The sequence below is a fragment of the Nyctereutes procyonoides genome, unplaced genomic scaffold, assembly GCF_905146905.1.
Source record: "Nyctereutes procyonoides isolate TBG_1078 unplaced genomic scaffold, NYPRO_anot_genome, whole genome shotgun sequence".
Classification (NCBI taxonomy): domain Eukaryota; kingdom Metazoa; phylum Chordata; class Mammalia; order Carnivora; family Canidae; genus Nyctereutes; species Nyctereutes procyonoides.
The window spans coordinates 56,371,810-56,399,684 of NW_026575135.1; the positions used below are offsets into that span (position 1 = coordinate 56,371,810).

Below are 27,875 nucleotides of genomic sequence, written 5' to 3' on the forward strand. Positions count from 1 at the left end.
TACTAGGACACCACACATATTACTATTTTACAGAATACTGGAAAGACATATCAAAAAAATAATACCACATCACATAATAAAGCTGTTTTAGAAACATTATATTTTAGCAGATGAAATAAGAGAGTCACTCATGCATTTCTGGTGAGCATGTAAATTAATTTAAAATTTTTAATTTTTTTTTTATGTATGATACACACACAGAGAGAGAGAGAGAGGCAGAGACACAGGCAGAGGGAGAAGCAGGCTCCATGCACCGGGAGCCTGACGTGGGATTCGATCCCGGGTCTCCAGGATCGTGCCCTGGGCCAAAGGCAGGCGCTAAACCGCAGCACCACCCAGGGATCCCAATATAAAATTTTTAAAAAGCAAGTTGCCATCGTCTATTAAAAACCTTGAAAAAAAGAGAACCTTGAAAATATTCATCATCTTTGATCTATGAATTTTATTGTGTAAGTCAGTATAGGTTGAGATGCTATAACTGAAAAATTCAAGCATGTAAATTGGTTTAAAGACAATAGAGGTGAATTTCTCACTCACGCAATAGCCCTGAGTGACTTTCTTCAATATAGTGATTCAGAGACCAAGCTCCTCTCTTCTAAGGCATTGCTATCCCCTCTGTCTTTATCCTCTGCAGATCTAAGAGAAGAGAGAGGATAGGGAAGATACGTTCACTTCAAGTTTTAATGCAAAACTGACAGACATCATTTCACCTCATATCCAATGGTGAAAACCCATCAGTCAGCTGCACGAAACACTAAGAACACAGTCTAGCCTACAAGCTCAGAAACAAAAGGAATTGATTTTTGTTGAAGAACAGTCTCTGCCTCATCAAGCTTTCCAAAGAAGCAAGCCTGAATACAATAACAAAAGCCTAGTGTAGTGGGAATATAGCGCCAATACGGGCCATATACGAGTGTCAAGGATGGAGAGGTAGATTCAAGTTTATTTTTTTTTTAAAGATTTATTTATTCATTCAGAGAGAGTGAAGAGAGAGGCAGAGACACAGGCAGAGGGAGAAGCAGGCTCCAGGCAGGGAACCCGATGTGGGACTCTATCCCGGGTCTCCAGGATCACACCCCAGGCTGCAGGCGGCGCTAAACCGCTGGGCCACGGGGCTGCCCTGGATTCAAGTTTAAATGCTTGTTCTGGCCCTCATAAACTGGGGCTCTTGTGGAATTTAAAACTTATTTTATAGCTTGGATTATTCTTTCTCAAGGGGATTTGTTGAAGATTAAATGGGATATTGCATTCAAAGCTCTTGTTCAAGTACTTGTTACACAATAATCATTTAATAAATGGCTACTATTACTATAATTGCTATTTTAAAGTTTTATATACAAACATATCCATGGCGGTTATTCCTGTGGAACCAAAATAATCTAAATGTATCAGTAAGTTAATCATGGTGCATACATTCAATACAACAGACTACAGTTATTTCAAAGTGATGCAAATTCTACAATGTACATACAATACAACACATATATAAAATATAACAATTTTAAAGCAAGAGACATTTTTTTAGGAAAATGAATTTCATTAGGTTAAAATACTCTTAGCTATGTAAAAAATATAAAATGCAGCAACACTTTAACCAATGTTACCTATATTTTTTTGTTTTGTTTTGACTTTTTTTAATTTTTAGTGACTTCTGTTTTTTCTTGTTTTTGCTGTTTCTTATGTTAAAACTTCTTTAAAGTAATAAAATGAGTTAGATGTATTTGAAATCCCTTTTACAATTCCTCCCAATGTGCTTCTTTCCATCCGAGAGAAAATTTTTTCTTGAGTTGGTGTATGTCCTTCCCAATTAATTATTTGACTCTGGCCATGCATGTATGTTTACATAAAAATATATGGTAATTTGGAATTTTAAAAATTATATGAACGGTATCCATCCATTTATTTTTTCATGTAACATTATGTATCTGATATATTTCCACATTTGGTCTGTAGATCTAGTTCATTTAAAGTCCCATAGTCTTTCTTTGAATGAAGATAATACAATCCATTCATTCATTCACCATAGAAGAATAATTTAAATTTCTACTTTTGTGCTATCTCTAAGAAATATTGCAATGAACATTCTTTTATAAGCTCCCTGTGAATGTGTGATAGATTCCCTCGTGCCTACAACCAGAAGTGATATTTATAGGTCAAAGGGTGCAATCATACTAAGGTTTATTAAATATTGCCAAATTGGTTCTTATCTATTTTATATTCTATTATGAATATAATAGGTTCAACTTTCCATGCCTTTTTTCCCCGATTCTTTCAGATTTTTTTTTCCAATATGACAGTATTTAATCATATGTCTTTGTGGCTTCTCCTTTCACTGATTATTTTTGAGGCTACACACTTTTTATATATTTCTTAGGCATTTAGGTTTCAACTTATAACTTTAGTTTCTTTGCTATTTGCAATAATCTTTTACTTATCCATACATTCCCTCTCTGTGTATATATTCTCAAAACAAAATATTTTACAATACAAGTACCTCAAATGTCATTGCCTATTTTTTTGTTTGATACATTGCTTCACAAACTTAAAAATCAAGCTAGTATTTCTTGACTCTGGTGGGAAATTATATTTATTTTCAAGTTGTTTTTATCATGAATAATATATGTGGTTCACTGAAGGGATTTCTGGGGACAAATGTATATTCCACACAGATCAAAGAAAGACAAGCCACTGAACTTGCAGTTCACCTTCCCTGCAGCTAAAGACAACAGAGTCTAAACATGCTGCCAACTGTCAAGGATTTTCATACTGCTCGTCCAGGCTTAACTATCTGCTAATTTAGATAATGGCTACAACCCATCAGCTAATAGTATTTACAACAAAAACATATGGCCAGTACTTAGAAGGCCAGTCATTAGCTAATGTGAATCATTTCCAGATCATCTAGAGATAATTTATATTGTCAGTATGAATTGTATTTGAGTAGTATGGCATTGACCAGAGTTGATCCTAAGAATAGACATTGGTGGCTACTTTTGTGTTATCTCCTGAGGGACTCAGAAAAAGACTTACTGTCCATCACAATTTAAGGAATACAGACTGAAAAAAGGACTAAAGCTGAAGGAAGTAGGGGAGAGATGAGAGAAAAAGAAAGAAAGAATCAGAAAGGAGTAGCAGGACAGATACTGAGCAAGCTAAAGTCTACATTAGACAGAAGAGGTGCTTTATTATTATGTACTAAAAATTGTCCCTCATAATGATGGTTTAACCCAAGAAAATTTTTTTCTTGCTTACGTTCATGTTCACTGTGGGTCAGAGAGGGCTCTGCCTAATAGTCCTCAAGAGATAGAATCTTCTGTGATCATCAGACTTTCCTCTCAAAATTGATATATGCTGTTTCTAATTACACTTGATTGTCCACAGTAGATCCCATGGCCACCTATAACTTCAACAGGAACTGAAATATCTTCCATGCTAGCCTGGAAGTAAAGGAACAGGAAACATTTGGTAAACAGCATAGTGACTACCACAGACCACCATTCTGGTTATCAAATGTTGGCTCAATTGGTTCAGTCTCTAGTCCCCAAAAGAGAACACATCTACCCCTACTCCAAGAAAAACTACCCCCAAACCCCACTCATTCATGGTATTACCAAACCCCAATTTTGGCTGCTTGTTACTCAAAAGGCCAATACTCAAGAAAAAGTTTTGATTGGAAAGCAATGTGAGCTTTATTCAGAAGGCTCACAACCTGGAGAGAAGGTGGACTCTTGTCCCCAACCAACGTGGAGGTTTCTGCCTGGTCCAGGGGTTTTTGAAAAGAGTTTATGGCAGTTAATCAGTAAAAGGAGTGCAGTGGTCTGCAACATTTCTTGATTATGTGCAGATTCATTGGTGCCAGCTACAAATCTTATCTCAGTGCCCAGGGGGTTGTTGTGCAAGCAGGTCCAGTTCTTGTTTCATGATGTGCAGGAGTCCTCTGTTCTTTCTGCAAGGGACAGCAAGGTCTACAGATACACAAAGAGGGTTAGTGAAACCATTTGCATGACCTGAACAAAGAAAAACATTTTGCTAAAAAAAAAAAAAAATTGCTAGGCTAATCAAAAAGCTGAGGTGGCTTCCAACAGACATGCTGGCCTCTGTGGCCTGGGAACGTTTTGGTTCTTCACTCTTTGAGGCTAGTGGCCTGTCTGCTACAGATCAAGGGACTTAGGTCAGCAAGTAAGAGTGTGTTACTCGAAGCAAGTTAACCTTTTAGACCTGTTAGAGTGCCGTTATGGTGGTATTAAGCTCCACATCTTGGAAGGGGAGCCTTTGTACACTGTTGGTGGGAATGCAAGCTGGTGGAGCTACTCTAAAGACAGTATGGAGGGTCCTCAAAAAGTTAAAAAGAGGACTATCTTATCCAGCAATTGTATTACTAGGGATTCATTCAAAAGATACAAACATAGGGATTCAAAGGGGCACCTGTACCCCAATATTTACATCAGCAATGTCCACAAGAGCCAAACTATGGAAAGAGCCCAGCTGTCCATTGACAGATGAATGGATAAAGATGTGATGTATATATATATAAAATCAAATATTACTCATCAAAGAGAATGAAATCTTGCCATTTGCAATGACTTGGATGGAACTAGAGGCTATTATGCTAGGCAAAATAAGTCAATCAGAGAAAGATAAATACCATATGATTTCACTCATTTGTGGAATTTAAGAAACAAAACAGAGGATCTTAGGGGAAGGGAGGGAAAAATAAAACAATACAAAATAAGAGAGGGAGACAAACCATAAAAGATTCTTAACTCTGGGAAACAAACTGAGGGTTGCTGGAGGGAAGGGGGAGGAGATGGGGTAGCTGGATGATGGGTACTAAGGAGGGCATGTGATGTCATGAACACTGGGTGTTATATGCAGCTGATAAATCACTAATCCTACCTCTGAAACTAGTAACACACTATAGGTTAATTAAATTGAATTGAAAATTTTCAAAAAAGATCAACATCTTGGACCTCTGCATTATATTCTTCTGTACCTACATCAAGTTTGGATGCAGCTACTCTCAAAATGGAAAACTATCAATGAAAAAGACAAATAAACACCTTCCAACACACAGACACGCATACATGCCTCCTACGTGGGCATAACACAAATAGGGGATCATGCTAAGGCTGGAAGCAAAGTCCAGTTCAAATAATGAAGAACTGCTGCAAACTGCTAGTTTAGGGTGGTTTCTGTGAGTCTTACCAACGAACAGGATCAGGAGGCTGTCTGGCATTTCTTTCATTCAAAGCTGGGTTTAGGGTGATATCTGGAAAAGACAGACACAAGGAGCTCCCCCTTCTCAGTACTTTGCCGAATTAATACGATAAAATAAAACTTTGTGTGTCATGTACAAAGATAGGGAGGCACCAGGATAGGACAGAGTTTACTTTTACCTCAGGCTTGTCTGTCAGTTTCTAGAAGTGCAAAATCAAATCCCCTGTTGGGGTAGCTAAATTTAAACTCCAGGACTCCATGAGCAAATGCATTTCTCTTCTATTTCCGCATCACTTTCTTCCTGCCTGTGGAGTCTGCAGCCCCCGAGCTCATTTAGACTGGAGTCTAATATCCGTGCTTCTGGCATCTGGTCTGTTTGGTCTCAACTGAGTCCTTCCCTTCAGAAGATAGATCTATAAAAAGAAAAAAAGATATTTTTAATAAGGATGGAAAACTTTCATATTACAGATGTTTTCAGTAACTGACAGGACAATTGGTTGAAAAATAAATTTGAAATGAGAATGTATTGGGGTATTTTTGGGGGGTGGCCTCAGGGGGAGTTTTCTATATGTAGAAGATACTTCAAGAGGGATAATGTCCTGAGATAATAACCTGGGGAGAAGTACAGAATGCCAAACCAAAGCGAAGAAGCAATTGAAGAAAAAAACTAAGCCTGGGGAACTTGCAAACAGAAGTCAGTAGAGGAGGCTCAGCCTTTGTGTCAAAACATGACCTGAGCACTAGCAGCATGGGTGTCCTGTGGGAGACTGCTGGAAAAGCATAATCTTGAATCATGAACCTTACAGTATCAGAGGGTGCATCTTAACTATATCATTTGGTGATTCCTATCTGCGTTAATGTTGGCACGCATCAAGATTTTAATTATTAAAAGTTATTTTAAAATAGTAAGGGAGAATTGCTCATATATTCTTGCATTCAGAAAGCAGAACCAAACACAATTACCAAACCTAGCACAACCTAACTAATTGGTTATTGGTAACTATTTATTATTAAAATCATGCCACGGGGTACCTGGCTGGCTCAGTTGGAAGAGCAGGCAACTTTTGATCTCCGGGCCGTTGAGTTTGAACCTCATATTGGGTGCAGAGATTATTTAAATGAATAAATAAAAACTTAAAAATAAAATGAAATCACCTCTTTTGTAGTGAAAACATTTATTTTGCTATGTAGGCTGTTATTGCTAAGATAAAGTTTATGTGGAAGACAAATCAATAAATAGAAAATTTGAAAGAATAACTTAAAGTAGACAGGTGCCTTATCATTTACATATTTCTGTATGTGTGCACATGCAGAAGCCATGTATACAAACATATAAAATGTAATATAAATTAAAAGTGTAAACTTTGTCATGTAAGTATCTTTATATAACAAAGGATACATAGATATAGAGAAGTTAAAATCCATACCATTCAACCTGTTATTTGATTCTTGGCTGAAACTCTCATGAAATACTACTATAGTTAATCTTAATTAACGTTTTAAAACATCAAAGTTATTAGATACGATGTAATATATTCAGGAAAACTAGATTCTATCCATACTCTGCCACTTAAAAGTTTCCAACATTGGATATATTTAACTTCTCAATGTTCATGCATTTCTGGAATTTTTAATAAGTCAAATGTCCGCCTCACAGTTAAAAATATTTTTCCTATATTATAACTATAATTTTTAGTGTTCATGTTATTTTATTACTATGGACTTTTCTACTTGCTAAATAAGATGCACTAAATTGAATTTAAACATTACGTCTTTAACTCAGAAATTTTAATTTCACTAAAGGCTACCACAAAGTCTTAAATATGAAAGCTTTTCTAATACTTGATTCATATTAATCTATTCAATTTTATAACAGAAACCATAAAATATATTAAGTAATGAAGACTAATTTATTGGGTATTTTCCATGTGTCATGCACTTATGCCATATTTGTTTCTGCCAATAAAACTTTGTTCTCTTTAAAATATTGACATAAGTTAGTTCCAACTTTTATTATATATAAATAATACTCTATATCCATACTTTAAAAATAAGGAATGTAGGAAATCAAACATTTATGTTTCAATAAAATAATCCAAAATTACATGTACACCATGATTATAATATAAAAATATTCAAGCATATAGACAGTGATATGCAAAAATAAGTTTATCCTCTAATATAGGGTTATAGATATTTGCTATTCTAGCCATTTACATAACATTACATATTATTTTCAATAAAAACTGAGTGCTCTGTGTATGTATGTTTCTCATTTGTGGCTTAAATTTTTATCTTCTTAATCGACTTAGAGAAACATAGGTCTTTTTTTTTAAATTTTTATTTATATTATGATAGTCACAGAGAGAGAGAGAGAGAGGCAGAGACATAGGCAGAGGGAGAAGCAGGCTCCATGCACCGGGAGCCCGATGTGGGATTCGATCCCGGGTCTCCAGGATCGCGCCCTGGGCCAAAGGCAGGCGCCAAACCACTGCGCCACCCAGGGATCCCGAGAAACATAGGTCTTAATTTCATTGAATTAGAGGCATTAGTCTTCATACTTCATGTTTGGTTCTGCTTAGATTTTTACATATCATGAGTTCATATTCTCTTATCTTCTAAAAACAACATGGTTTTACTTTTACATTTACATTTGCAATTGATTTGTAATCGATTTTTGTTTGTGGCAGGGTGGTATAAGAAGTTTCATTACTTTTCCACATGGAGATCCAATTTTCACAACATGATATTTTGACAACCTTGTCATTTCCCCACCACTTTACAGGGCTACTTTTCTCAAGGCAAATGTTTATATGCACACTGGCCTATTTCTGGGTTTCCTGTTCTCTTCCCTGTTTTATTTCTCTCTTTATGATATCATTATAATATCTTAATTATTTTAGCTGTATAATAAGTCTATTTTTTATTTTATTATTTTTTTAAGATTTTATTTATTCTTGAGAGACACCCAGAGAGAGGCAGAGACATAGGCAGAGGGAGAAGCAGGCTCCCTGCAGGGATCCCGATGTGGGTCCCGATCCCAGAACCCCGGGATCATGACCGGAGCCAAGGGCAGGCACTCAATCACTGAGCCACCCAGGTGCCCCAGTATAATAAATCTTTAATTACAGATTTTATTTACTTAAGAGTTAGAAGAATATTCAGATTTATGACCTCCTTTTTTATCAGTTTTATTAAGTTGTATTTTTCTAGAAGGCCTAACACACATTTCACTTAAGTCCCACAAGGAACAAAGAGAAACAAAGAATGAGACAGAAGGCATCTTTGAAGTGATAAAAACTAAAAATTTCCTGAAACTGATTAAAGACTTCAACTCATAGATTCCAGCAGACTAATAGAGATCAAGAGCAAATTTAAGTGAGAGGCACATATGTGAGAAAATGGTAAAAGATGTCACAAAGGTAGAAAAAGGATTAACAAGGAAGCAAATTGTATGAAAAGGAAATAGAAATATTATAGGTTTTAACTCACACTGTGGATATTAGTCACAAATTCAAATTCAAATGCCAGTTTACACTGCATGGAAAAATATTAAGTGCTGTTATAAGTGGACTATTTCAGAACTTCTTAGATGCCTTCACACTATTGTACATTCTCTGCAGGAGCAAACTCATTCCCAGTCTACTCTGACTCCTACAATGTCATCTTCTGAGCCCTAAAGCTCATAGGTTTAGAAGAGTTTCTGCCATTGGTGGCTTCTGGAATGCTTTTGTCTCATATTCCCCAAATTTGTTCAATAGTGGGGATGAGCTTCCCTGCCACCACTTGGGTTAACAGAAGACCCCTGGGCCAAAGCAGCCTCAAAGGGATTGTGCAGTTCTCTGCATTTCTGTCAAGACTCAATTATCTGAATTTCTGTCTTCTCATCCAGTGGCATTTTCTACCTTGTTAGGATCCCGATCACTTCAAGCGAGTTGTTTTGCAATGTATTTGATGCAGGTTTTCCCCCTTCTCAGTGGGAAAAGTGTTCTTAATTACCTAGTTTGCCACTATTGGTAAAGATAATTCCAATCTTATTATGATTTTTTATACTCATTTCAGCTTTCTAATGTAGTTCAAACGTCTCTTCATTGTTTAATTTTATTTTCCTATTAGAGAGAGAGAGAGAACGAGTGAGAAAGCACAAACATGGAGAGGGAGAAGCAGACTCCCTGCTTAGCAGGAAGCCCTGTGTGGGGTTGGATCCCAGGACACTGAGATCATAACCTGAGCAGAAGCCAGATGCTTGACTGACTGATCCACCCAGGCATTATTCTTCATTTCTTTTTGTTTGTTTTTGTTGTTGTTTATTTTGGGTGACTGTCATTATTCCTTTTTACTGTTTCTGCAGGTAAGTCAGCTTTTTTTTTAAAGATTTTATTTATTTGAGAGAAAGAAGGAGATAATGAGCAGTAGAGCACAAGCGGGGGGGGGGGGGGGGGCGGCAGAAGGAGAGGGAGAAGCAGACTCCCCCCTGAGCAGGGAGTCAGACATGGGCTTCATCTGAGGACCCTGAGATCATGACCTGAGCCAAAGGTAGACACTTAACTGACTGAGCCACCCAGGTACCCCAGGGCTCTTCATTTTTTTAACCTTTTGAAAAATTAGAGTTTTAATATAAACAGCATAAAATCTCATTAAAAGGGAATCTCTGAATTTAATCATAAATATTATATTTCATATTTATAGGTCAAGGGTTTAACAGATTTACTGAATGCTTTGCACTAGTACCCAATTCCATCAAGATTCAAATGGGCTTAAGTTTAATGCAAGCATATTTAACATCAACTTTCTTCAGTTTAGCTAATTCTGAGGAAAAACACAGTAACAATATATATAATATTAGAGATATTATAGCGGTTTGGCGCCTGCCTTTGGTCCAGGGCATGATCCTGGAGTCCCAGGATCGAGTCCTGCATCAGTCTCCTGGCATGGAGCCTGCTTCTCCCTCTGCCTGTGTCTTTGCCTCTCTCTCTCTCTCTCTCTCTCTCTCTCTCTCTCATGAATAAATAAATAAAATCTTAAAAAATATTAGAGATAGGGAGCAAGTGGTCTTATAAGTGTTTATAATCTAGAAGACACTAGAAAGACAGGGGCACCAGGAACTAAAAAGAAGGACAGAAATAAAGGGCAATGAATATGTGCAGAAGACAAATTCCATTTTTTCTAGGATCTACTATGGCTCTGGATCCTATACTAGGATCTCTCTGGAGTTGCTTTAGAAGAACTGGTAGTTCATCTACTATGCCAATAATGTAGAATTGGGGGTTCATGTGAGTATTTCTTCTATCTCATTTTCATAGCTTTATGCTTGCTTATCCTTGATAATGAAAACAATGCCAGATGGTATGACCAGTTAACAGGCTCTAAGAGACAGCTACCAGAACCTAAATGCGAGTCAGTCTTAAATAACTCAATTCAGTTGCTTTTCATATTGTGAATGGGAAATGTGCACTCAGTTGGCCAGAGACAGACTAAGTTACTTAAATACTTCAAGCTTTGTTTATGTAGTTCTATTCAGAAATTGCTTATTTATAAAGAAGATTTCTTGGTAAAAACAAAGTCACTGATGACTGTTGAATAGTGAGCATGAATTACCAAGATTAAGAAGGGTGTGGGGGAAGAGTAACCAGCACAGGTATATATCTAAGAGATGTATTTTATAATCTTATCATGGGAGAAGCAAAGGACTAAATTTTGCATCTAATCAGACTAAAGTTTCTGTCCTGGCTCATTGGGTGAATGGATAATGGTACACTTTACTGTGATCAAAGATACAGTAGGTTGAAATTCTAAGATCCATAAAATTTAAGAAACTGTATTAAAAAGAAGGGCAAAAGACTTTGAGATGAAATGGGAGAGAATCCAGAGAAAATAATATCCTAGAAGTCAAGAGATTCAAGAGTTTCAAAAAGAAATAGGCACCCAAATATGTCAAATGAAGCTTGTAAGTCTAAACGGAAAATAGTGAGAAGTCATTGAATTTAACATATATTGATCATTAAGGACATTTAGAGAGCAATTTTGACATCATAATAGCTTCAAAAATAGATTTCAGGTATATGAAATATATATATATATATATATATATATATCCATGCCTGGGTGGATCAGTTAGCGAAGAGTCCGAATCTTGGTTTAGACTCAGGTCAACATCTCAAGGTCTGAGATCCAGTCCCACATCACCACCACCACCACCCCAAAGCTCAGCAGAGAGTCTGCTTGAGTGTCTCTTCCTCTATCTCTGCTTCTCCTTGCTAAATCGCTCATGCTCACTTGCCTGTGGGCATAGCTGTGCATTCTTGCTTTCCATCTCTAGCTAAAATAAACAAATCTTAAAAAAAAAAAGATTTCAGTGAGTAAAGATGCAGTGGAAATAAGGAAGTAGAAATAAATAACAAGGGCCTAGTAGACTTGCAAGAACCTTAGCTCTAGTGAGATGGAATGGTGGCTATAAAGGGAGGCAAGGTTGAGGGGAGGGCCTTTTTGTTTTTTGTTTTTCCTCCAGCAGGAGTAAACTGAGTGATCAGAAAGATCCAGGACACAGTATGATAAATACAGGAGAAAAAAGTACAAGTGATGGAGAAGATAACAAATGAGAAATAGAGGTCTTGATGGAAAGTAGTGTTAAGTTTTTGGTCATAAAACAGGACATTTTGAACAACTGAGGGTAGACAGAAGTGGCTTAATGAAGATGTAGATGTGAATGTGTTTGGAGAGGCTGAGCTGTGTAGATGATGCATGATCAGACCTTTAACTATGCAAGATATATTGATTAAGCTCAACTCTGGAAACACAGTTGATTTTTCATACAAAGGATATAATTAAGAGAAATAAGACAATTTGTAATAGTCATCCACATAATACAGATTCTAAGTAAGATAAATGATATTGTGAACAAATCCAATAAGAGGATTTTAATTAAAAATCTTGCATTCAAAACTGAGCTTGAATGACAATTATGGGATGGAAGGGGATTGCTGACGTTCCATAAAGGCTCTGTTCCCAGCAGTAAGGCTGCCTTTAGACCTCAAGGGCATCCAGTCCGTCAGCCAAAGGATATGCCAGTGATCAGAATGGGGTGATTTTTAGATGGAAGAAGTCAAAGGGGAGGATGTGCCTAAAAATATGATGGAAAATAAGAGCTGAGGAAAGAGTTTTTGAAGCATTCACTACAATTCATTGCACCTGGTAATCTATTTATATTGGCCTCTGGGATCTAGATGGAGCTCATACATCCCTGTTTGCCTGGTTTACATCTGTTGTCACAGCATCGTTTCCTATTTAACATTTGTCATGTGGTGAGTCTAGATTTAGGCACACCTGGTTGAACATTAAAACTAAGAAAGGTCATGCAGAAGTTAAGTGCATATGTCAAGTTAGGAGGGGTAAGAAATTTTTTAATTAGATTTCTGCGTCCATTGATGTTTGCCCTAAGCCACTCCCAGCCTACATATTTTGCTTTAATTTAATTTGACCTTGATATGCTTGTTTTTATAAGCTTAGCTGTTCAAACTGCAGGAGATTAGCTAAAGCTGACCTACTGACCTGATGATAAAGATCTAATCACAGGAAAAGTGCCCAAGAGACTCATAAACCTCTGGAAGTGTTTTCACTGAATTCTGATGCTTTTTAGGTCAACGACCAGCTACCTAAAAAGTTATTTGTGGCCACAAGTGTTAAGTAAAAGATTGTGTTACTATATCTTTTAAGGAGAGAAAAGGGGAAAAAAATCAAAGTAATATCCCCTTTTCCTGTTAATTTGACTTGCTTTTCCTCTTTTCTCTCCCCGTCCTGGAAAACTAACATACAATTGAATATTGTTTCTTGAAAATAAAATCAATGTAAAACACTCTATAGGCAGGTAAGGGAGTTTAAACTTCAGCATAGGATTTTCCAGTTTTGGCATTAAACACGCCTAGAAGGCTTGTTAAAACACAGGTTGCTGGGCCCTAACCCAGAGTTTCAGTATGTTTGGCATTGAGAGGGAGACTGGAGCAGAGCTGGGCGATTGTGTTTCTCACATGTCCCCAGGTGATACAAATGCTGCTGGTCCCAAGCCACACCTGAGACGCACTGCCTAACAGTAGGTAGCAGCTCAAAATACCCTCTCCCTTGTGTGGTATGTAAGAAACCTTGAATCATTCTTCCCCCACCATAGTGCTATCCAGATTCAGTGACAGTGCAGGCCTGCACCAAAATCCCAGATCACTCCTGACTATTCAGGTGCCTCAAGAGGCTCTTTCCGACACTCAGGGGCTCATGTGAGAATAAACTGAGAACATATTAAGCTAAGCAGCTACCGAAGTGAAAGGCCTGCCCACAACCCCAAAAGTCCACTGGTTACCAACACAAAGCGTATAGGAGCCAGCGGAGTAGGAGCCAGACCCCCGTTTGTAGAGTGTGCTCAACATGGACTCCTGATCAGGCTGGGATTCACTCATCTGCAGTCACCAATTTCTTTCATATTTTCATACGATTGCAATCTTAAAGACAATGGGCAATTTTGCAAATTACTTAATAAAATTAGGCAAATTTAAACCACTGTAATGCTTCTTAAAGTTTTTTAGGTACTTCGAGAAACTGAGGAAAGCTCTGAATATTTTCCTGGAGGAAATCCATACAATTTGTTGGGGGAACAATTCAATACCTCCTGAGAGACCTATAGTCTCATTCAGAACCTCCTGCTCTAAACCTCCTGGGTTTCAGATTGATCCCCTTCTGGTGAACGAGTTGTCTCAAATTCCTAGGATATGAAAGGCCACTTCTGGGAGGATTTCAGGGCCAGAAGGAGCTAGGCCCCCATTGATGTGACAGAACCTATGTCTTTACCTCAACATTCTTTTGTCCTAGAACTGTACTTATATTAGCCATTGTGAAAAATTATCACAAATGTTGCAGCTTTAAAACAATACAAACTTTTATCTTACAGCTCTAGAGGTTAGAAGTTCTAAAATCAGAGTGTCAGAAACATTGCATTCCTTCTGGAGGCTCTGGGAGAGAATCTGTTTTCTTGCCGTTGTCACTTCAAGAGGCCACTTGCATTCTTTGGCCGGTGACAACCTGCCTCCATCCTCAAAGCCAGAAGCCTAGCTTCCTCAAATCTGTTTTCATCGTCATATCTCCGTCCTTCATTCCAAGGTTCCTGCTTTTCATTTTCCTTTTGTAGGGCCTCTGAGATGACACTGGGCCCACCTGAGTCATCTAAGATGCTCTTCCCATTTCAGTGTCTTTAACTTCATGATTTCTGCAAAGTCCCTTTCGTATTTAAGGAAATACATTCACAGGTTCTGGGAGTTAAAACATGGATCCTAGGGTATGTGTGTGGAAGACACTGTTCTGTCTACCAGAGCATATGTTTTATTACCACCCCTCTAATATACCCTAGCTCTTGGTTGATTATCATTATTTTCAACAGCAGTCGAATGAAGTAACTGTGGATTACAATTAAGCATTTTAAGCTTACTACTAGTAAGGAAGGTAAGACTAGTAGGATGTTGGTAGGACTCCAATAGCCGCTCCATGAATTGTAAAAAAAAAAAAAATTTCTAAACTTAGATATACACACAAATGAATAATATTGCTTCTAATTCTTAAAAACTTGTGCATGATGGGAAACATGGTCAAAAGGATCTGTATTTTGAGACCAACTGAAAAAAAAATAGAAAACGGAACAAATTAATTTATCTTAAAAGGACATGATGTAATCAATCAAAAATTCCTGTGCTCAAGTGTAGATAACCCTGAAATGCAATGAGAGACATTTCACTGAAAAATTTTTCTTTTTTTTTTTTTTACTGAAAAATTTTTCAAAACTAAAGTGTTTTAGTTTACTCCATGTTCAGCATGGATTGTCAAGATAACATGACTTTAAACTGAATTAACAGTAGTGTGATATTTAGAGAAGGAGAGAGTAATCATTCATCCAATAAAGGTGGTTTCTAATGCATCTATGGGCCAGGGACTGTTCTGGATAATGCAGATATTCTCCACTTTGTACTGTTACTATATCCTCATTTTAAAAAAATTTAGGTTCAGGGACACCTAGGTGGCTTAGCAGTTGAGTATCTGCCTTTGGCTCAGGTTGTGATCCTGGGGTTGTGGGATCGAGTCCTCCATTAGGCTCCCTGCAGGGAGCCTGCTTCTCCCTCTGCCTGTGTCTCTGCCTCTCTCTGTGTGTCTCTCATGAATAAATAAATAAAATCTTAAAAAAAAATTTTTTTAAATAAAAATTTTAGGTTCAGAAAACCTGGGGGGAAAAAATCATATTACGTTATAGGAAAAGGCCTAACCTTGAAACTCAATAAAGTCTTAGTACAACAAATGTTTTCTCTCAATTATTGTATCTGTTCATGAAGTTTTGTTAGCAAAAATGTATTTAAAACTGCTTTTTAAAAAATTATCAGTTGTATCATGCATTTTAGTCTTAAACCATCTGCTTTCCAAAATGTTCAGTTCAACATCATCATCTGCTGAAGAGGATCATGAGCACACCTTGATGAGCACTGAGTAATATGTGGAATTGTTGAATCACTGTATTGTACACCTGAAACTATTTTAACACTTTTGGTTAACTCTACTGGAATTAAAATAAAATTTACAAAGCGAAGGGAATTCTGACACATTCTACAGTGTGGATGAACTTTGAGACATCATGCTTAGTGAAACAAACCAGTTACAAAAGGAAAGAATAATAAACATCACCATCTGCAACATTTGAAAGCTGTTTTACTTTTGCTCATATTTCTCATGAAACATCTCTCAGTATCAACGACACTATAATCATTTACAGAATTTACATTCTAGCACTATTTTTAGCTAAACGTTTAATATATTGCAATTTTAAGCTGCAGCAGGAGTAGCAAAGGTGGTATTATAAAAATCTTACAAATGAGTAATTATATACATGATGCCCTAAATTGTCTCAACCTTTTCTGCAAACTCAAATCCCTGTTTCATTGTTCTATTTGGGACAGACACATATTTTTAAAATCCTGAACTGATGCATAAGTGGGCAGATGCTATTTGTGTAAGTTTTATGACAAAGAAGTAATCAATCCCTCTTCTTCAATGAACTAAACTTGGGAAAAAACAGAAAAACATGAGTGGTGACTAGCGAGTGCATTAGGCTACTGATGCAGGAGCACCAGAAGGGAAACCAGGCCTTGGTCCCTTTGTTCTCTTGATGCTGGCATGGGCTGGACCTGTCCTTCCTCCCATTTCTCATCTAGTCTGCAGGTCAGGCCAGTGGCACATCCGTGGCATTTGAACCTCCTCCCCAACTTTGAAGCATTTTGTTTCAACTCTACCATTACTACATTGCCCCTCCAAAAGTCTTGGAAAAATATTTGGCTGGGCTCCCAAAGCATGCAGGCACAAGAATCCTCTCAGGCTATCTCAGACTACATTTGCCTAGACATGCCACAGACAGTTCAACCCACACCACACCACATTGGATAAAGGGGCCCTTGAGGTCGTGCTGACTCCCAGGACTTTACTTGAACTGGGGTTTAGAATATATCCCCCCAACTACTGCTGTACTGCTGTAATTAGGGTTTCCACAGTTCTTCTCTTTCCCAGTATTTGGCCTCAGACATTAGCCAGGGCACAGAGCCCATTTCCTGGGACTCACACCTTAATATGTAAACCTTCTGGATCCCCTGCCAGCAATGCATCCCCAGTTCTAGTCTGGCAACCTTGAACGCTACCTCCAGGTACAGGAAACAGTGGCTCTGACTTTGCAGCTTAGGCTTCTGAAGCTCGGAAGCTGAGTATTGACTTGTTCGCTCTGTGGTCTGCTGTAGTAACAGGCCAATTTTGAGGTAAAGGCTGCCCCATGACCTGGCTGGGTGGGAGGGTGGTGAGGAGGGAAGGGAACTGGGGAAAGACTGGTTCCTTGGACAGCCGGGATATGATTACAAGTGCAGTATTAGCCTCAAACTTTTAAGACAAGAAAAAGATCAAATTCCAGAGTGACTATATGGAGGGGAAATACTTAAATTATTCTTGAAATTACAGGAGTTTTGAAGTGAAAATAGGTATACTTGAGAGGGCGTAGAATCAGAGAGTTAAATCCAGACTAGGATTGGAATTTACCTACTCAGGTGAGAGGGAGAAAAAGGTTAGTTAATTAACCAGCTTTTTAATTCTTGTGTAATTTTTCCTGATATAAGTTAAATTTTAGATTTTTAAAATGCAATGAGGAATGAAATGTGCTAGAAAGAGAAGAATTCACTCACATTTTTACAAGTCCTCTTCAGGTCACATGGTAGTTGCAAATTTTAACCTTTAGGAAAGGCACTTGGCTGGCTCAGTTGGCAGAGTTTGTGATTCTTGATCTCAGGATTGTAGGTTCAAGTCCCATGTTGGGTGTGGAGATAATTTAAAAAAAAAGAAAATCTTATTTTTTTTTTTTAGCTTCAGGAAAAAGTGAAAAAAAAATACAGAGAATTCATCCTCATCATCTTCTCTTCTTCTTATTGAAGACTTTCAATCCTAAACATCAGATATTGCCAAATATTATGAAAGGGAGTTGAGTTTCTGTTTTTCTTAAAGTTATATTTTTGTATTGCTACTAAAGTAATGCTTGTGCTTTGATAGACAATTGCATTTTCAAAATACAATGCAAATTTTATTCTACACAGTAACAAGGAAAGAATCCAGGCACTAGCCCATAAGTGCATTATAATTTCCTGGCATAAGAAAATAATCCACTTAGTTCTATGGAGAATGAAATGCTATGATTCCATAAGAGGAGCGATATGAAACTAGCAGCCTGAGCATGTGTCACCTGGGCCACGGGTTGACCCCACATGATCCTAGTACTCAGGAAATAGGCTGCCAGCCACTGATACCCAGAGAGCAGCAAACCAATGTAGAGATATCCTTACTCATGCAATCTATTTTGGCATATGAGAGTTATTTATCCATCTTTTTTTTTTAATTTATCCATCTTTTAAAGTATCTTTGACAGGGGTGTCTGGGTGGCTCATTCAGTTAAGCATCCCAGCCTTGATTTCAGCTCAGGTCATGATCTTAGGGTTGTGAGATCGAGCCCTGAGATGGGCTCTACTGAGCATGGAGGCTTCTTAAGATTCTCTCTCTCACACTCCCCCCCCCCAACTTGTGCTCCCTCTCTTTCAACAAGAAAATAATTTTTTTTTACATAAGGTAAGTAGTATAACATTTGTGCTTATAAATTATTTCTTCATAATAATAGTCATTTCTAATTTTATTATCCTTTTCCCCTCTGGTTTTGGCTTACGATTACTACTGCTAATGTCAGACTTTGTACCTGACTTACCTTTGAACTTGATTTAGCAGCTTTCCTGAAAGTCCCTGATGTGTTTCCTACTAGGTAGCACATCAGAATAGTTTCAATGAGAGGTAACCAGGGACCCCACTCAAACTAAAGGCATTTTATTGCCTCCCATAACTAAAAGTCCAGATGAAGAACAAATTGCTTGAGTGGTCTGATTTGGGATTTTGCTCCATTTCTCTGCAATGCCCAACTCCACGTTTCTGTATGTGTTTTTTTTTTTCCTCTTACTTCAATCTCCATGTAATTGTAATATAGCTGCTATCAACAATTAAGGCAACCTGTTTCCTCATTCACATCTGGCTGCAGAGTCTGGGTTTCCATTGTTCTCCATTAAAAGTAAGGAAGGACTTTCCCAGGAAACCCCAGAAAACTTGCCCTGGTGCCTCATTAATGAGAATATGAGGCTGATCACCATTCTTAACAAGCCACTGTTAAAAGGAATACCAAGATCAACCAATTCTACCTCAATAAGCTGAAGTCAACTACACAAACCTTACAAATGACAGAAGGAAATTATTCTGCTCCTCCTCTCCATCATCATCATCCCCCTCACTATCATCACCATTTCCGATAGGTTAAGGAAGTTAAATATTGGCCTTCATTTACAGACTTTTTTTTTCTATTAGAGACCTCTACTACTGCATCTTGCCAGTCACCTATCCCACAGTATGGAGTTTCAAGTAGGCTTTTTCAGAATTTCTAAGTCCAACTCTTTCCTTCCCATGTTGCTCCTGCAAGCTCCCCACTCAAGCACACTTCCTCTCCCTGGGTTCTGCCAAATAAAGGTAAAGGAATATACTGTATGCTATTCATTCCTGTATTAATTTGTTTATTAACACCTAGATAGCTTTTTGATGAATAATATGAATAATATGAAGGAATATTACTGCTTAATTATGGTAATTATTGTCACGTTTGGATTAGTGAGGCTTGGGTAGCCAGCCACCTTTTCTGGAATGTAACCCTCTACTAAGTCCTGTCTCCATGGGAGGATGAATTATCTTTTATCTTTTCCATTGCCACAAATTCATTTATCTTTTGAATTAGCATACAGCTCTAAATTTAAATACTAGTATTTCTTTTTTTTAATATTTCTGAGTAAATGTGTCTGTTCATTTATTCAATAGAGATAGTATTGCACAATCTAATCCTGTAGATAGCAAATGGCCATCTCTCTTTTTGCAAAACAAAGGCTAACCATATTATGCATATTTAGTAGATAGATACAACAAGCTTTTTTTTTTTTTTAATTGAATGTATCCAGGGCCTTCACGTTTGTTGTTCATTTGATCCTCACAACATTTGTGGAAAGTAGACTTATAAGTTCGATTTTACAGGTGAGCAAAATAAGGCTTGGCGAGCTGATTTGCCAAAGGTGACATAGCTAATTAAATGTTGAAGCTGTGAGAGAACAGAACACAGTAAGTCCTGACTTCAGTTTTACTTTATTCATGAGTTTGAATAAGAAGTTGTAACAGCTGGACACTGGACAGGGCAATGTCAAGGTGACAGTGAATTTAATTTCTAGGAATCGCATATTAAAAGAATATTTTGTTATGTGTTAAACTTAGATCTACAGTGTGGGCCAGTAGAGAGAAGCCACTGTTTGACCAGAAAAATTTTTAGGAAATTAAAGACACTACCGATCAATTAAGAGAGATGATTATCACTGTTCTACAGAGTTCATAGAATATGTTAGTCTGACGTCTCTCCTACACAAAAACAGTAATTTTCTTAAAATTGCTCAATCTTTTAGATTCCAAACATAGATCCAAGCATAGACACCTGCAGGTTTTTACTGACCTTGATCATTTTGTGGAGTTCTAATCACTTGTTTTGTAGAGTGTTCTCAATTGACATTTCATGTTTTTTCCTCTGATAAGACTGGGGTTATCTGTGGGTTATAGCCCACAGTCTTTTTTTTTAGTCTAGGGTGAATGACTAAAGCCTAAGAGAAACATATGAGAAATCTGTATTAATGCTTTGTTCTTCTCATATGTGGAAATTTCCCCCATTTACTATAAAACCTTGTCTGATCCAAATGTCTTTTCATGTTTTCATAGCACACAGATCATAGGAGCTTCAAATTATGTTCTCTTTTTGGTCTAAATAGTGTATGAAGGTAATTAAAGAGCAAAGTCAGGTATTTTGAGGCAGATCGAAAAAAATCAACCATTCATAGACTTCTTTTTTAAACAATCACCAAACTATTTGACTAGTACAGGATTTACAGTAGTAGATTTGACCACTATCCTTGATATAAACCAAATGGTTCATATTTTTCCCTTACTGGTTTTCTTGGCAACATCAAGAAAGAACTGCCTTTTTGTCTGTTAAACATTACTCTGACAGAGATTTGTTCATTATGTTATTGCCTTTTTGGCATAAGCTTTCACATATTATCTTTAATATTTGTAGCTCATTTGCATGAGGATATAATATCTAGTCTCAATACTGTAGCTCTTAGTATATGGAAAATTTGCTTTAATTTTCCATTATGTCATTGACAATTTATAAAACTTATGTCTGCAGAAAATAGCATTTTTTTGGCTCAGATGTTCACTCATAGATAATAATACATTCAAGAAATAGCACAAAGAAAAGCCATAGTAAAAAAGATAGCAAATGACTTACATAATTCCACTCCCAAATCCGGCAGCTCGATGTCAGCATAAGTCTGTCTTTGACCTACCCATTACTGGTTTGGGTCTCTTGTTCCTGTCCATCATGAACATGGAAGCCTTGGCTGTTCTATCTATTCCAGCCCTAATACATAAATCGGTAGAAAGAGCTAAAAATCTCTGCCAATTCTAAGAGAATTGCCTCATGAATCATACTAGAAGACCCTAACAAGCACAATCAATGGACAATTCTCTGAGTATCTGTCGAGATCCTTTACCGCAATTTTTCTTCCATATTAAGAATTAAAAGCTATGGAATTGAATTTCAGTTTGAATCAGAATTAATCTAATTACCATTTCGAAGGGCAAGATGGCAGCACTTAATTTCAGGCAATTTTGGCTTCTCTTCTATCATTTCCCTCAAATTCGGGTCCACCTCCTTGAGAGTGTGCTGTGGACACTGGAGAGGCGGGGGAGCATTGGGGTACCCACCATGTAGCTGTCTCCGGAAATGTCAGTTTTATCTGGCTCCCAGTCAAAGATCCATAGTTAGCCACTGAGATGCCCCTTATTTCTAGCCCCAGCCCTCTAGAAGCCCAATGTCCTTCTCACTAATTTCCTGCTAGAGTTGGAGTCACTGGAATCATTCTGTTTCTGAAATAGCCTCATTGCTTCTCTGTGACTCTAAGACCAGAGACTTTCTATTCAAGGCATAAACCCATTCTTCTAGATCCTTCCTCTCTTTTCTATATTCTCTTAAGGACTTCATTTTTTAGAAATTAAAATCAAAAAGTCTCCTCACCCTCTGCTTTTGTCCTAGTGGATTTAGATCTTGATAGGAATTCAATTTTTCATACTCTCCTCCCCTTTGTCGTCGTCTTCTTCTTCCTCCTTCTTCTTCTTCTTCTTCTTCTTCTTCTTCTTCTTCTTCTTCTTCTTCTTCTTCTTCTTCTTTTTTGGCAAATGTTCTTAATATATAATACATGTGGGCGACTTCCTTCCCCAAGTTTCGAGACATTTTGTTGTAGTTTCAAGCTCCTTAAAAACTTTAATCCTCAGAATCTTTTGTCTTCAAGGAGTTTTAAATGTCATAGGGTTTTATTTTCTATTTCTTTCTTTTATGTCATGAGTTATTTTGTGTGCTGATGGAAATTTCCTATAATCAAGGGAAAGGCGGAGAAACTCGTTATCTCAATTTTCTGCAATTAATTACCCCAGTTACACAGAGGGCCCATCTTAGTCTTTAGATATGTTTTCACTGTGGTTGGAGTTTCTTTTGCCTTTGAAGTAGTTTTCAGTGGCTTAAGTGTGAGGCTTTGTTTCCCTCATCCATTGTTTCTTTAATAATGTGGTCCCATGTGTTTTCTATTTTCCAGTAACTTCTGATAATGTTTAATCTACTGAAGACAGCCTTTCTTGTCACCCCCCCATCTTTTAGTGGATTATTGTCTTCATAATATTTTGTCTTTTACTGTAATGGATTTGGCAGGAAAGGTATGGGTACGGGAGTGAGTTATGTATGCTACATTCACTATTATAAGCTCATCTCTAAAGATTTTAAATAATTACGAGTCAGCAGAAAACATGTTCATTCAGATTTATTGCAGTAAAGAACACCCATAAGTTAAAAATATGTACATAAAGGCAAAACAGATTTTTAATGGGAAAGGTGAAGAACACCAAATCACCAATTTAAAATTAAGTGCCAATTTACTCATTCTTAATTTAAAAACTTAATAGTTTTTAAATAGTTTTTAAATTAAGATCATTCATCCATCCTCTTACATAGAGTGGGAGAATGGATATGCTTAGACTTACATAATTCATTCTTATTTAAAAACTTTCTCTTAAAATTTTTGATTTTTGCAAAATTAATTACTTTTTGTCAGAGTTTTTTTAATCCTAACGTTTGACGTTTTGTTTTTGTTTTTTAAAGATTTTATTTATTCATGAGAGAGAGAGAGAGAGAGAGAGAGAGAGAGAGAGAGGGAGAAGCCGGCTCCATGCAGGGATCCTGATGTGGGACTTGATCCTAGGTCTCCAGGATCACACACCTTGGGCTGAAGGCGGCGCTAAACCACCGGGCCACTTGGGGCTGCCCAAGTTTGATGTTTTATTTCTATGCTACCTATGCTTACACTTCACATTTAACAAATATTTTAACGTTATAACATTTGTTTTCCTAGCAATGACGAAAAGGAACTACAGTATCTGCAACTCCTCTTCCAACCAAAATAAGCTTTTTGACATGAGGTAAAGCCAACTTTCCTTCTCCTCCTACAGGGAGCTAGGTATATGGGCAAAAGGAGCTTCCTGCTGGGCTCTGCTCCACTTCTTAGCCTAGCTCCACAACCCCCTCCTGTGGAAGCAAGCTCGCTTTGCTAAGAGTCATTCATGTGGCTCTAGCTTGAAGCAAACCTGGAGCCTGGTGCTTCCAGACTGAAAGATGTACAATTCTATGTGTTACAATATCCCCACATTTCTCAGTTAATAACTCACAAACCTGCTCACACCCAAAGCCTTTTCTGACTCTGATCTTGGTGTTAATACCTGTGTTCTATTCTAATCCATTCTTTCTCTGTATCATTAGTGGTTTCTACAGCTCTGTTGGATTTTATCACTAATTTGATTCCTTGTTCGTATCTTCCAAAAATTCCTAAATGTTTTGGGCTTCCCGTTTTTTTTTTTTTTTTTTTTGCTTTGCTGTATAACATTCCTATATTTCTTCTATCATTGGAATAGGAATTCAGTAAGGGATATAGGATGCATGCATCAGATCAGTCAGCTTCCTCTGACTGGAGGTTTACAGTTACAAACATCAGAACACAACCTCAAAACACATATTAATGAAGATGATTTTATTGAGTCATAGAATGGGGCACATAAAAATAAAACATTTGAACAAAATTTAGCCATTTATTCAAAACTAGAAACTTTAAATAGCAAAAAGTACATTTTTAGTGAGTTTCTAAATTGTCAACCACTTATGGATTATTTGGAATCCTTACGATTAAAGCAAATATTTAGTTATGCACTGAACTCCTAAATAGGTAAAACAAAAAATCAACTAAAGTTTGTTATGAACTGAAACAAATGAATGTTCCTACTTAAAAGTTGTTGTATACCAAGAAAACACAGCATATGTTAATGTCTATTCCTTCCCCCAAAATCAAGTTAAAGAATCATACACTTTCCTCACTTCTCATAAGAAAACATATGAAAATCCCATGTGTAAAAAAAAAAATCTTAAAGTTTGATCTCCCCTAACATTATTTGATTATAAAGTTCTTTGGTCAATGGAACATAAGATTTTTTCAAGTTATCCATGAAATAAAGTGGGTCAGAAATTTTCAGTGGACTAAATCCTTCTTCCACCAATTGAAACTTCTGTAGTTTGAATGTCCCTGTTGTTTCCATCTTCTCCTACAAAGTAATTACCAGGATTAGTGGAATCATTTACTATTATCTAAAACATATAAATAGAATATTCAAGAAGAGAGACTGTAATATTTAATTATAACACTTTTGTATCCAGTGACCATCTCACTATTTCCTATTAATAATTTAACTTTAGAAACTTTAAAAATACCCTCTAGAGCACTGGAATCTTTAGCTTGCTATACTTCTGAACTTCAGGTAATGTATAAGAATTATAATTGTTGAAAATGAATTACAACTGACTACAGACATGCCTAAAACACAGCAGGCTTATTCTTTAATCCACTGTCAACACAATATCATATACAGAGAATGCTATTGACAACAAGAAGACAAAACCTATGAAAGAGAGTATTCCATTCCATTAGATAGATCACTATAATATAAAGACCAGAAGAAGTAAAGGATGATCTGAAACAAGGATTCCCAAACTGTGCACTGAGGTGCTCTGTGGTACCTCAGTGAATTTCCAGTGTCTCTAAGGTATATTTTAAAATTTCCAGGTAAACCCAGTACAATCCATTGGTCACCACTTGCAAACTACTAGCTCAAGTAGTTCCAATATTCACAGTTCCAATATTAGTTTGTGACACATTCTTTTCAATGATGCCATATCTTTGTGAAACAGAGTTTTAAGTGGTTGTTGTGATAAAAGGCAAAGACAGCCCCAAATCAATGTGGGACAAGGAATTCAGCTGGCCCTGTGAAGTCCAACGTAATGCCAGTGTTTGAGGAGCTGTCGAATGCTCCTCTTACATCTCTTTGATACTTGTGATTGTCTAAAAATAAAAGTATTTTTTCTTTCCATTTATATGCATTTTTTTAAAGCAGCAACTCATTTATTAGACCTAAATACTTAATGAGTTTGTTTTGACGTAATTACTCAATAAATCAAAGGTTAGGTATTTGGTTGGCCCACGAATGCCAGGAAATACTTATTGAGACTCTATAGATGCCATAAATCTAGAAAGTTTAAGAAGCCCTGCTTTAAGGGATTGAAGAGATAAAGTGGATATCTCTGTGACAGTTTCAGGCATGAAGAAGCAACCTGTTTTAAACTAGATGACTTGTAGAGATCCTTATAAGGTTTTATGAATAACTTGGCCATTTTTATTCATCCTTTTGGACTAATTCAATACTCAAATTGTCTTTGAACCTCCTTCCCTGATCTCATCCTTTCTACTTTCTCCCTTCTCCACAGTCATCACAGAATTAGATCTGACTGTGTAGAAACACATACTCATTTTCTCATTTTTAGAAAATTAGAAGCTCATTGCATTTATATAATTGATGTTCTAGCTTAAAAAAATAAAACAGTTCTAGTAGTGCCTATGTGGCTCAGTTGATTGAGCTTCAAACTTCATTTCAGGTCAAGGTCATGGGATCCGGCCCCTGTGGGGCTAGGTGATCAGCACAAAGTCAGCTTGGGATTCTCTCTCTCCCTCTCCCTCTACGCCTCCCTCTGCTCACGTGCTCTCTCTCTAATATATAGATAAATAAAATCTAAAAAACATACAGAAGAGCTTCATAATACATCAGGTATATTTCTCCAGGTTGGGTAGTTTTTCATTAGCTAATAAAAACCATTAGGTAATGGTTTAATAAGATCTCATCTAATTATAATATTTTGATTAACAATATTCTTATTCTAACTAATAAAGAATATCAAAAATTTTTACTGCTATACACAATGCTCTGTAGAACATCTTTATATATAGCATTTGTTCAGCTTTGATTACTTTCTAAGGATACATTTCTGAAATGGAATTACTAAGTCAAAATATATGTAAATTCTAAGAGCCTAATTATTTACTTACCAAACTGTTTTCTAGAGAGGTTATAACAGTTTGTTTCCACTAGCAGAATGAAAGGATCAAGTTACCTCATCCTACTCATACTGAGTAATGCCACATTAAATTTTTTTTTAGTAAATTTAAGGCACCTGAGTGGCTCTGTCAGTTAAGCATGTGACTCTTGATTTTGGCTCAGGTCACAATCCCAGGGTGCTGGGATGGAACCCTGTGTTGGACTCTGAGCCCAGTGGGGAGTCTGCTTGAGGATTCTCTCTCGTCCTCTCCCTTTGCTGCTCTCCTCCACTGGAATAAATAAATACATCTTAAAAAACATTTTTTTGAAAAAAAAAACAAAAAAAAACCAAAAAAACAAAAAAAACCATTTTTGTAAATTCATTGGCAAAAAAATCTTTTTTTAAAATTTGTGCTAAATGGATTTTGATAAGATAGTTGCTTAATTCATTTTGTCAGAAGTGACTTAAACTTTTGGACTGCTTATTATATCATTTATTAAACATTGTGACTGCCAAGTATCATGCATTGTGCTAATTATAGCAAATAGTATAATAAATATAACAGCCACAGCTCTAGTTCTTTAGTTGTTTAATGATGCTAAAGTATTTTCTGAGTTTGTATAAGATTGATTTAGGTTTTTAGAGTAGTTCTATGCCAAAGTATTTCTTCTGCTTAATTAAAGTGAATTTTAAGTTGCCCTAGGGGAAAATCATTGAAGATATTATTTAAACTATCAACTGTCTACTTCATTAAACTATATTATTTCTAGGGTAGGAAGAGGTAACTGGGTGTGGTTATTAAAAGGAAACATCCTGTGCTGGGCAGCCCGGGTGGCTCAGCGGTTTAGCGCCGCCTTCAGCCCAGGGCGTGATCCTGGAGACCTGGGATCGAGTCCCATGTCAGACTCCCTGCATGGAGCCTGCTTCTCCCTCTGCCTGTGTCTCTGCCTCTCTCTCTCTCTCTCTCTCATGAATAAATAAATAAAATCTTTTAAAAATATATGGCAATATTGTGGGCAAGGTAATATACTCTAAAGCCATAGTAAAAAAAAAAAAAAAAAAAAGAAATCCTTGAGCTGCCAGAATTGTTCATATCTTGACTGCAGGCATTGATGAATGAAGCAACAACACAGGTGATAAAAGTGTATAGACCTTAATACACACACACACACACACACACACACACACACACACACACAGAAGTAAAGCAGGAAATTTAATAAGATGGATAGATTATATCAACATCGGGATCCCTGGGTGGCGCAGCGGTTTGGCGCCTGCCTTTGGCCCAGGGCGCGATCTGGAGACTCCAGATCGAATCCCACGTCGGGCTCCTGGTGCATGGAGCCTGCTTCTCCCTCTGCCTGTGTCTCTGCCTCTCTCTCTCTCTCTCTCTCTGTGTGACTATCATAAAATAAATAAAAATTAAAAAAAAAAGATTATATCAACATCAATGTCCTGGTTATAATAG

At 36.9% G+C, this 27,875-nt stretch overlaps 2 protein-coding genes and 1 long non-coding RNA gene across 4 annotated transcripts in view; all 3 read right to left on the reverse strand.

The window, feature by feature from the left end:
- Positions 1–379: 379 nt before the first annotated feature.
- Positions 380–17,754, reverse strand: LOC129494993 (uncharacterized). Of its 2 annotated transcripts, XR_008661441.1 has the most exons (5): positions 17,457–17,754; positions 5,206–5,630; positions 3,710–3,965; positions 3,253–3,437; positions 380–636 (listed from the first exon to the last, which is right to left on the reverse strand). It is a non-coding gene; the product is annotated as an uncharacterized LOC129494993 (long non-coding RNA). The 2 variants fall into 2 exon arrangements; XR_008661440.1 differs by having other exon boundaries at positions 3,253–3,965.
- Positions 17,755–20,186: 2,432 nt separating this feature from the next.
- On the reverse strand, positions 20,187–22,310 carry LOC129495247 (uncharacterized). The gene is made up of 2 exons (XM_055302726.1): positions 21,962–22,310; positions 20,187–20,486 (listed from the first exon to the last, which is right to left on the reverse strand). The coding sequence occupies exons 1-2, from the start codon at positions 22,175–22,177 to the stop codon at positions 20,400–20,402; spliced, it is 303 nt and encodes a 100-aa protein (XP_055158701.1). The 5' UTR covers positions 22,178–22,310; the 3' UTR covers positions 20,187–20,399.
- Positions 22,311–24,000: 1,690 nt separating this feature from the next.
- The window catches only part of SLC27A6 (solute carrier family 27 member 6), a 68,645-nt gene continuing 64,770 nt past the window's right edge, over positions 24,001–27,875 (reverse strand). The window contains exon 10 of the mRNA XM_055302228.1: positions 24,001–24,582. Within this exon, the coding sequence (XP_055158203.1) occupies positions 24,406–24,582 (177 nt within the window). The 3' untranslated portion in view covers positions 24,001–24,405. The remainder of the gene's footprint in view (positions 24,583–27,875) is intronic.

What these genes read in the sequence shown, in the direction of transcription:
- LOC129495247 (XM_055302726.1), bottom strand. Translation starts at nt 22,177, where the DNA reads ATGTCTCGAAACTTGGGGAAGGAAGTCGCCCACATGTATTATATATTA. An exon ending in CACTAGGACAAAAGCAGAGG is followed by an intron (nt 20,487 to 21,961) that starts GTGAGGAGACTT and finishes TGTTTCTCTTAG; the next exon opens with GCTTTAGTCATTCACCCTAG.